This window comes from Pecten maximus, chromosome 8 (assembly GCF_902652985.1).
Source record: "Pecten maximus chromosome 8, xPecMax1.1, whole genome shotgun sequence".
Taxonomy (NCBI): domain Eukaryota; kingdom Metazoa; phylum Mollusca; class Bivalvia; order Pectinida; family Pectinidae; genus Pecten; species Pecten maximus.
The window spans coordinates 30,033,483-30,044,623 of NC_047022.1; the positions used below are offsets into that span (position 1 = coordinate 30,033,483).

The 11,141-nt window shown below is 34.8% G+C and overlaps 1 protein-coding gene across 2 annotated transcripts; it reads right to left on the reverse strand.

Moving 5' to 3' along the window:
- Nucleotides 1-1,051: 1,051 nt before the first annotated feature.
- On the reverse strand, nt 1,052-10,440 carry LOC117333156 (anti-sigma-I factor RsgI6-like). 2 transcript variants are annotated; one of them, XM_033892309.1, is made up of 12 exons: nt 10,204-10,440; nt 7,973-8,130; nt 7,440-7,529; nt 6,958-7,114; nt 6,344-6,389; nt 5,912-6,076; nt 5,415-5,470; nt 4,936-5,077; nt 3,481-3,652; nt 3,012-3,119; nt 2,081-2,299; nt 1,710-1,914 (listed from the first exon to the last, which is right to left on the reverse strand). In XM_033892309.1, the coding sequence occupies exons 1-8, from the start codon at nt 10,392-10,394 to the stop codon at nt 4,963-4,965; spliced, it is 978 nt and encodes a 325-aa protein (XP_033748200.1). In that variant the 5' UTR covers nt 10,395-10,440; the 3' UTR covers nt 1,710-1,914; nt 2,081-2,299; nt 3,012-3,119; nt 3,481-3,652; nt 4,936-4,962. The 2 variants fall into 2 exon arrangements, with proteins under 2 accessions (XP_033748201.1, XP_033748200.1); XM_033892310.1 differs by lacking the exons at nt 5,912-6,076; nt 6,344-6,389; nt 6,958-7,114; ... (1 more) ...; nt 7,973-8,130; nt 10,204-10,440 and adding an exon at nt 1,052-1,237.
- Between the last annotated feature and the right edge of the window lie 701 nt (nt 10,441-11,141).

Below are 11,141 nucleotides of genomic sequence, written 5' to 3' on the forward strand. Positions count from 1 at the left end.
TACTAGAACTAAACAATGGGACTAAAACGACCGAAATGTTGAGTAACCAGGAATGAAATGTATGAGGAAAATCAAACTCAATTAATAGTTTGACATAATACCAGGTAATAATTGCATGTTTTAATGCCATAAATATCTGATAGGAAACACATCGGCTTGTTCAAATTTGAAAAGTTTTACATATGCAAACCGATCTTTTTAACATTATTTAGTGTCACAGCTTTGGATAAAGTAGGTATTAAACGTTAGTCCTTTGCAAGGAGCCACCTTCCATGAATCCACCCAGGCAACTCATTAATTAGCATCTTACCATCTTAACCAAGTAAGACTTGGTATATTAACGCGATATGTTATGAATCATGAACATACTGTATAGCCGGTTATTTTCAAGGTGATGATATTTTCACTATTTCGCGGGTAAGGTAGTGGTTGTGAAAATATGATCATTGCAATTATAAGACACATATACCTGTAAATATTAACCGCTAACTTAATTACGATTAAGTTTGTCGTAATATGATATTGCACTGTGATTAGGCTACTCGGTATGTTGTACATGTTGACCAAAGCAGTGTGTGGTCAGTTGATAGGTGGATAAATGTATACAAACAAAAAAAAAACGTGAAAACTTATTTTGGTTAGAATTTAATTGTTTCGTTTTATATTATGAAAATCGCAAAAAAAAAAAAAGATAACCGCTGTACGGTATATTACTTTCTCTCGATTGGATATAAATGTTAGCTACAATTTATCTCGGTTTTATTTTACTGTAATACAGGAGTTAAATGCTTTAACTTTTGTTAGGAAAGGCGCGTGGACATTTGAAGTGTACAACCGTATTAATATAGAAGTAGTGATGAACCAGACACATTAAGCTATCAATGAAAGTCAAATACAAACAAATGTAATAGACTGCATAGGAAAATGTACTTGTTCAATTGATTAATGGTGATCAAAACACTTTTACATTATTAATTACGGAAATATACAATTTCTAATAATTTATGCGAGCAAGTCATATTTCTTCATTGATAAACGACAAACACGAGTATCCTTGGATAATTTACGTTTTATTGATGAGTAAATGATTCCAGGTAGAACGAAATTTTTTTCACAGTTTTCTGTCTTCTTCATTTTCATTGGTATCTGCAGGTGTCATAAGGTAAATGTATAGACTCTACGAATCTAGTAACTTATGCTCATTTACTGAGTCTTACGGTTACCTTTGGAGAGTCGGCTGTAACAAGAAAAGATGAAATTTTAGACTGAGATTGAGATAGTTCCGTTGTTCATTCACTCTATAATAGAAAAGAAGAGAAAAGAAATGCCGATACTTACTGTCGATCAGCTATTAGTCGGATATATCCATAAAGGTGTAATTTATATGTAATCTTTGTTCTTAAATTTATGTTTTTCCATGTAATATATATATATCTGTTGGAATATATTTTTTGTATGTATCTTATCTCGTATATTTTGAATGTGATGTTTATACTTTGTTTGTGATGTTAATGTGTATCCTATATAGAATATTTTGTGATGGTAATGTGTATCCTATATAGGATATTGTGTATGTGATGTTTATGTGTTTTTGTATGTTTATGTGTATTAATATCAATACTTTTCTCGTGCTTGCGATAGTGCATGCTTTTGCATATATGTGCTGCTAGTTTACATCCACTATCGTATGCTATCTTAATCTTACTCACTTGTTCCCTTGATTTTCAGTTTCAGCTTCCGGTCCTTTAATAAGGAGAAGTTAATGGTTTTCAGCGTGACTCCACTCTTCTTGACTTTGATGCAGTAGTCGCCCTTGAAGAACCTCTGGTTTTTGTAGGTTTTCAATTTCCCACTCCAGTTAGTTCTCCATTTGTCGTTTACAAGTTCCACGTATTTCTCGCCGGCTTCGTTCAGCTAAAAACATATGACAATAAAACAAATTGCATGCACCTTTATAATGACTATTTACTCTCATAAATCTTTTGAATCAAAGACGAGTACTAGTGTTTGGTCCAAAGATAGCATGTTACCTTGAAGCGGTTATTTCAAATGGAGACATGATTATAACATTATTACTTACAACAATTGGAATTGTATCCGTTGTCAAAGTATCATCTGGCCACTGGATAGAAGGCCCCCAGAATCCCCATATAATGATGCCCGCCACCTTCTCATGACTAAAGTACATTGTCATGGCCTCGTCCATTGCCACGGCTTTCTCTGTATTGTTAGTGCCACGAATGGAAAACTCCGTTACCCAGATAGGCGGACCAGCCTCGGCCACCTTGTCCAGACGGTACTGCAACGATAGTAAGATGTGTCAAATATCCGCCATATAACATCAAGAACAAAAATCGTATCCCTAGGTTATAGGTCCCTAACGCCTTAACCCAAGTCTTGCCGAGGCTGGGTTTAAGATTTGACATCTACACACAGAGAATGTATATCAGTTAAACAGATGAATGTGTGTATGAAGAATATGATTCGCGATTCAGAGGCCCTACGTATAGCTATACATTTTATTTGTGTAATGTTGTATTATTATCCTCATAAAAAAGTTTAGAAAAAAGGAAAGAATAAAACAAAAATCCTTTCCACTTCGAAGATATTTACGAAGAAAGATAAATTATTAACACCATGCAGCAGCTATTTTAAGTCTGATATTTTCATACCATGCAATATTCTTTTCTCTATAATGCTTTTTGTATAATTATCCAGAGTATGATTATCTTTTGTATATCTGATACAAAACTCTTTAAATTCAGAAAAATCGTCATATTTAAATTAGTTCACACTAAGCAGAACTAGTGGCATAGTACGTAACATTTTCATCTGAAGATCTATAATGAACAAGTGTTAGGCACTTCATACGGAAGAGCACAGTTGAAGAAATTCTACAAAGATTTATTTTCTCACATCAGCTATCATGTAATTAAAAAGCGTTAAGTTAAATTTGAATATCTGCCTAATAGTCAAGGACAGTTATGTCTGACAGTGTTAAAAATGAGTACCTTAAGTTGAGTCATATCTATTTCTGTGGACGCAAAATGACTTTGAACTCCAACACCATGAATTGGTACTTGTGAATCTACAAAACTCTTGGCTTGGTTCATCATGGCCTGTTTACGACAGATATTATGACAATAAGCACAAATGATATGTTAAGAATATACCAGGGACATACATACGTCCCTGGATATACGTACTGCCCTCGTTTCTTTATTACATATGTAAGGTTAAGTTTTCACATATATTTTATTATCTTATATATATATATACACACACATTATCTTTCCACCAGTACCTGTGTATTCTAAGTAGAGTGTATACAGAAATCAAGAAAGTAAAACTAAATATTCAAACAATTTCCATTCTTGCGGTACTAAGTATTTTTAATGCCATTTTTGTACTATTTGCATTTTAAAATACATATTGACAACATTGTAAAGATTGACACAGCCGGGTATTACAAACACATACCGTAGTGTATACGCCTTTGTTGAAAATAGCAAAGTCGTTAAGAAATAGTTTAACACTTGGGTCTTTCAAGTTCATATCCCGGAATATATCCATGGTGATATCTACGTTTCCGGTCTTCCTCTCGTAAAAGTCGTCATGTAGAGCCTCGTTGTTGACATCCCAATGGGCTAGCCTAAAGGAAATAAGATATTTGAAGAATGGAATAGAATTATATTCCTCGAATAGCCTCACATCTTATAAATAATTATTTCATGATAGTCCTGTGTTCTTTGACAAGGTATACATATTGAAAAATCACTGATCCAATATAATAAAAAAAATAAAAGTAATCACAACCGTGTAAAGGCAAATACTGTTTCACAGTGACATGAAAATGATAAAAATGCTGAAGTCTTGATGTCGTGAGTATTACACCATTTATGCTATATTTATTCATGAGAGTAAACATGTTTCGTCTTTTATTTACATCAAAACATTATCATTATACGAGGGATGATTGATCAGTTGTGAGACTCCTATTGAAGGATTTGAATTTTGTCGAACATTATGTATTATTTTTCAACATAGTCCCCTTCAGTATCTATACACTTTTCCAGTGGTGTTTAAGGGCCTCAATGCCACTTTTATAGTACTTCTTTTTTGGCTGTTCAGAAAGTCATCCATTGCATGCTAGGGCTAGGGTTAGGATTAGGGTGCCTGAAACAGCTGTTTTCAGTTTTGGAAATAGATGAAAGTCTGATGAAGCGAGATCAGGTAATAAGGCGGCTGCTCAATCAATTAAAAGCCAATCGTTAATGGCAGCCATGGCAATGATAGACTCTTTCACCCTAACCCTAACCGATTTTGTCCATTTTGCAAAAGCCGCTTGTCTTGTTTACTTTAGAGTGCTACCTCGTCGATAAAAATAACCAAATAAGACAAGTCCATGGTACACAGCCCTATATAGTCAGAGAATAGTAGGACTTGAAAAGGAACATCCTTGAACACCTAATTCAAGGCTCACAACTTAAAATCAGCCCTTGTAGTTAACTTATGCCTAACTCACCAAGCTAATCAATCTGATTGACAAGTAGTCTGCAGATCAGTATTGTGAATTTGTAATTCCCGTCATTTCAAGAATGACTTGTGTTTTATCTCTGTTTATTGTTTTAAAGGTATCACATTAGCCGTGATAGCTCAGTTAGTTAGAACCCCGGCCACCTAATATCAAATGGAGATCCGAGGTCGGACGCTCCTTACCGTTGTCGGCTTGTGTTTTTCGGGATGCTGCCGCGGTTGGGTCCTTTGGCCAGACCCTTGACCATAATCGCCCCGGATGGCATGCGACGGGACCCCCGTATGTTGTTCAGTGAAGTAGTCACCAACTACTACAAGGAATCTTCTCCTTAAAATTTTCCCTAGTTGTTCACTGGTCGATAAACCTAGAAAACAAACAAACACATAAAAATGCATTACCTCCCTTTTGTGAGTGTGACGGCTTCATTAATCCTCTCTTTGATCTTGGTCAACATCTCCGCCGGATCCGGTAATACTCTTTACCCAATCAGGAACCCATTCTTCTACACCCCAGAAGACGTTGTGTCCACGTAATGACAATCTGAGATCCAATTAAACAACATGATTAATATATGTGAGGATCGGAATGAACCTAAATTGGCACCACTATTCAAGGGTTGCTTACTTCACACTCACGTTTATTTGGGTGAGGATTTCCCCGTTCAGATATCCCAAGTAACACACCTATAGTCCGTTTTAACCGAAACAATAGTTGTAGGTAACGTTCCTTATGTTTGCTAGGTAAAATTACAAAATATAAAGCAAATTTGATTTCATGTCTTGTTTTATGTTAATATAATTCAGATGAATACTCGTATTCGATTTGGTTTAAAATAACATTGTTAAGCTCTTGAGACCATAAGAATTTATATACATACCCGTTATCCAATAGGTCATTGATCGTTGCGTTAGCATCGTCAAACCTTAATTTACCCTGTTGGTATAATCATAAAAAAAACTCATGATATCAAAGGTGCTGATAATACTTTGTTAATGATCATTATGTAATAAGGATTATTGACTGTATTATTGCATTATGACGGAAAAGGGGCTATGTATCGACCATATATTTATCTATAGCAATGGAGATATAAGTTCCAAAAAATATTAATTATTTTTGGACATATTGATATTTGTGATGATGAATAATCATGATTGATGATGAAAGAGAAAAACACATTACATGTAAGTGTTAGATAATGTATGGTGAAAGTGGGTGTCATGTCATTATTATGTATTATGTTAAAATTCTTGCAAAAATCAAATAAATATAAAAAAAAAACAAAAAAACAATAGTTCCAAAATCAAATAAACCACACATGCTGTTACTGCTGGAAATGTACAAGGAGAAATAACGTTTTTATTATAAAGCTACCTCGGTCCATCTCATGCCTTTCCACTTGAGGGCGTTTGCCAGTACGGCCCATTCTGGTTTAAGAGTATTGTATACAAAGTCGTTGTAGAAAGAATAACTTGAATTGGTCCAAAGTTTGGCCTTTACTGCAGTACCGTGTGCGAACTCGCTACGCTTCTGCTCAACCTGAACACAAAACGACAATTCATTTTATTATTGCATCCTTTAAGACTTGCATGTAAAATGTTTGTTGTTTGCCATTAAACTATAGTTCTGGCAGGCTTAGAAAGCTTGTCTGACAATGTTAAGGGACTCGGGTCAAGCTAACGTTTATATTCAGCCTTTTCCTCATTGCAACGTTTTCCATAAAATAGCGCTCGTTTTATTTTCAGTGCCAGAGTAGCCTCCCTCGTGTTTAATTATTGTAAGTTTTAGTAACGTATTCATTCTTACCTCTATTGTAAAAGTCTTCAATTTAATTCCTTTGACTTTTCGTACTCTTGAAACAGTAAACGAAAACATTGTCAACAACAAAGAAACAAACAGAAGCTCCTCTCAGCAAATGTCTGTTAGAACGATCACAAAACGAATTATTAATGATAAAATTAACTACTAAACAGCGGCCTAAGTGCATCTACGGTAGTTTTAATGATACAGACATTTTCTAGTAATAACGCTTCAATCCATATAATATATCCGTGCCCAATTGCATTCATACTACTCAGACGCAATAAGCCACAATTCGAACACAGCATGATGAACATTGAAAGTCTAGTCGTTTGTGAAAACGTTGAGGTCAAGTAAATTTTAATATCTAGCAATGAATGAAAAATACATATCAAATGAATAATGACGACATGAATATTTAGTCCTAGCCTATAATCATATACATGAATGATGGATTAATTACGTCACCGAAGACAACGTGAAATTAATGACGCCATTATAGATGAGGTAAAGTCGTTTATCAATATAAAGGGTAACATTAAAACAAGATAAGATATTCAAATTCAATTCTCGATGAAATTATTTTATTGTATCGTATTTCAACGTTGATCTGATCTTACATGATATTTAATTTGGCCTTGCGATAGAGATCAATATTGGATTCAGCCTTTGATCGCCAATTTGGGTCCGGAACGAGTTCTACAAGGCTTCCGTCATCGAAAAAATAGTTTACATCCTTTTCCTCAATCTGAATATAAATTTTGATCTCTTTGATATCTGAAAATGCACAAATCAGAAAGAGCAATGCATACATATTCTGTATATTTCAAGTCGAAGTGAAAGTTTGGAATATAGAGGAAAGTTTAATACGTTTACTATTAGCCAACCCCAAAAAGAGCCAAGAAAGCAAAACATTTTAATTTAAAGAAATTGCATTCATGTTAATATAGTTGCTCCACAAGAGATTTTTATGTATCGACTTTTTGGGAGTTTGAAGTCCCCACTCACATTTTTCCCTTTATGAAATGATAGCCTACTTACTTTCCGGGAGTTTGAAGTACCCGCCCACATTATACCCTTTATGAAATGATAGCCTACTTACTTTCCGGGAGTTTGAAGTCTCCGCCTACCTCCTGCCATGATCCCGGTCGAAGACGAGGATGAATAGCAATGTTGGAGTATTTCTTAGTCCCTGCGAGAAGTGTTAATTAAAGTAGCTTAAATATAGTCTATGAATTCTTTAAAATATATACGTAAGTATCTTAATGTACAGATTTCTGTGTGTAGATTTTGCTTTCTACAGTACTATTACCAGAACATGTATGTGATTTGTTCACCTACCATCACGTGATGTAATCGTTAGGTCACCTATAAAAAAATTATGAAATTGATACACTTGTCATCACTAACGTTAGTTATATAGTGTTGTATGTTTATGATTGGTTCATCTATCGTCACGTGCTATGATACGGATTTGTAAAATTTCAGAACATGAACATTAGAATCAATAAATAAATGAATAAATAAATAATTATGATAGTAAAGAATATTCAAAAAAAAACAATCAAACAAACATTCTTATAAATACATCGTATACGAAGTGCTGATGTATCATAACAAATGATCGGAACCTACCGTCGAGTGTTTCTGTCCTAAGCTTCACAATCACGTCATGATACAAGTGGCCAGCCGCTAAGTTTTGTAACTTGATGTAACCAACAAAAGCGTACATTTTACCGGAAGTGACATCGGGTGAACCAATCAAATAACCAAGTCCTGCCCAATTAGCTGATCTGAAGGCAAAAGAAAGACAAAATAAGAAGCAGCTAAGTTCGATAGAACAAACATTCATTTCAGCATAATTATACAACAAATTACCTTAAAGATTTTGATGTATGAGAATTGAGATCGAGTGTACACTTTCGTATAAAAATCAGACATTTTCCATGGTGACTGTATGAGCTTCCAAAACCTGTGTTTTCATTCGTTTTTACTTGATTACTGCGTCAGCTTCCATCAATATTACTTAACTTAAGAAGGATCCTTATCTTACAGTTTTCCATAGCAATGCATTACAGAACCTAACAAAGATCCTTAAGCAAGAATGTTTCCTTTAAACCAATGATGATTCTGTATAGAACGAGCAACGGTAAAGAAACATGGCCCTGGCATGTTTTATTAGCAGCTCTATAGATAAATTTATTCAGTATCTTATATTCATAGCACAAAAATAATACAAAGAAATTACTGGAAATTAAGTTACTAATATATGCACGATCGTATCATTGCAACCTATCTAAACTTCATATACACAATACATTTTATAACACAAAATGTAGTAATATAGGATTTTACCCGTAATAATACAATATTTGCTATTTACATGAAGGTTTTCTTGGCATTTGCTTCGTTTAAAAGCAGGTAAGAACTTAAAGGTGCTACACCTCCAACAGATAGTATTTATTATCAATTAAAAACACGAATAGTCTCGTATGTATTTTTTATTCAGCAATGAAAGTTACACACATTATTACCACCCTCGGAAAGTTTCTTCTTCTTATTTATCTTTAAAATTCAAAAAATATAAATAATTAATTGCGTCCCGAAGAAATTCCACTTCGCTCCGCCTCCATATTGAATGAAATACTGATTGCACATGCGCCGAAAACAAACACAAACGAGCAGGAACCAAATGGCGAAGCGAGGAAGGCAACATGTGCTAGCCTAACATCTCCTATAAAGAAGGAAGCATAAATTAAAGCAAGTGAAGGATTTCAATCGCAGACTGCACAGACAGGTGGGATTATAAACGAGAATGGAATCGGAACACATGCGGAAATGACACAGTTGAGTTTTTGTCGGAGAGGCAAGTGTGTAACGTACACACGTACGTAGTTGAACGTTCGGTCTGTTGTCATCTTTACTAAAAACCGTAAGCATATGATGCGATTGAATCAATGGCTAAGATTCTTTTGTAATATGTAGTGATTGCAGATTCACTATTATAATACTTACCAGGTTAAACCTGTTGATACATCACACGTGTATCAAACCAACGAAATGGGGCCGAAGGGGGTAACGCTAAGAAAGCGTTTCGGTTCGTGGGCGGCAACATGCTGCAGAGGATCGTGATTTTTCGCAACGGATATTATTGAAATGTTTATTTAATTTTTATTTTCTGTTTGCATCCAAACCTCAGCATTTAAAATTTGTAGTTATGATAGGCGACATGCAATGTATAGTTGCCCCAGCCCAGTGAATCTAAAACAATAAGTCCATCACATTTGTTTTCTTCTGTATGTAAATCTCTCCCAGAATGCACTGAGATCAAGATCAAGTGTATGCAAAGTAGATTATAATGTTTAAAAGTTCGTAACTTCTTGGCTTCATTACGACAATATTTGACGTTATAAAATAGTTTTTTTATTTGTAGGTCTCTAAAAGGTATACATATCTGGACTAAATATCATTTATTGTTAAAATAATAACAATCTATTACATTCTGTCGGAGGTGTAGCATCTTTAAATGTTAGGAAACGTATACATATAGAAACGTGATCTGTTCATTCGTAGACATCCACCTGTACTATTGTCCAATTACTATTGCTCGCTATGGTACCAAATACACATACGCAAGAATGGTGTGTACATGTATATCAATTAACATGAGTTACCATTCATTTGTTCAGTAGTAATGTTCTGGACCGATACATTTAACGTGCCAACGGAGGAGGTGTTAAATCAGAATCTATGATCTCATTCTGTATTTGTTGCCTGTCTGGTTTTTATATCGATACTTTTCTATTCCATTAAGATGTGTTCGTGTATTCAATTATAACATATTGATATTACGTAGTACATTGTACCTCCCTGTGATGTGGACACTCTGCGCCCCGCCATGTTTCTCCGTGGTACTGATGGTCCAGGAACATCCCGATTTACTCCAGTAGGTCCCTAGGGTAACATCCTCTAGGTCTCCATTCCCTAGTATGTTAGTCCCAGCCGCGCCCAGGACGAAGGTCCCCAACAGGAGGAGGAAGGCAGGTAAAGACGCCATAGATCTAACCTGCCACCGGACAGTGATGTGATTATATATCACTAGGACTCGTCCTTTTATTTGACCCTAACATTCTTTCTCATCGTGTTTAAATTTTGATTGGTTCACTGATAATTGTAAACTCTGTTATAGGTCATTCTTACAATAATGGATACACACATAATAAATACATTTGACCTCGGGGGCAAAGTAAAATAAATTGGCATATATCTTAGTACCATTAAGATAATGTACGTCATAAGAATCATGCGTGTCGCCCAGCACAATACAGCATTGCAACAAATCCGTAGTTTGTGTAAGCAATTCCTGAAAATATTTTCATTTTATACTCTATAACCAACATAAAAACTAGAATTAAAAGACGGACAGTACTCAAACGGACCAACTAAAAGCACGTCTAAATATAAAATGCTGAATAAATTATCAATAAAACTGTAACAAGGTTGGTTAATCATACTGGACTATAATCAAACCATATTATCAAGTGAATTCGGCATATTTTGAGAGTTGAATAATAAGATCTCACAAGAACTTAGAAGGGCAGTATAGTATTTCCACCATTAAAAAATTTCACCGAGAATAATCCTATCTTAAGGGCAGCTTGGCCGCGTGGTTAAATATAGGCTTACTTTAAAGTTACACGTATACTGACTAACATGAGTGTTTCTAAGGTAGACGGAGCAATGCGAACGATGTACCATTCTGATGTAATTTATTTTGGATTTGAACTGCCTATACTAATTTTAA

What these genes read in the sequence shown, in the direction of transcription:
- LOC117333156 (XM_033892309.1), bottom strand. Translation starts at nt 10,394, where the DNA reads ATGGCGTCTTTACCTGCCTTCCTCCTCCTGTTGGGGACCTTCGTCCTG. An exon ending in AAGGCCAAATTAAATATCAT is followed by an intron (nt 6,390 to 6,957) that starts GTAAGATCAGAT and finishes TACTGTTTCAAG; the next exon opens with AGTACGAAAAGTCAAAGGAA. An exon ending in AATGACCTATTGGATAACGG is followed by an intron (nt 5,078 to 5,414) that starts GTATGTATATAA and finishes ATTGGATCTCAG; the next exon opens with ATTGTCATTACGTGGACACA.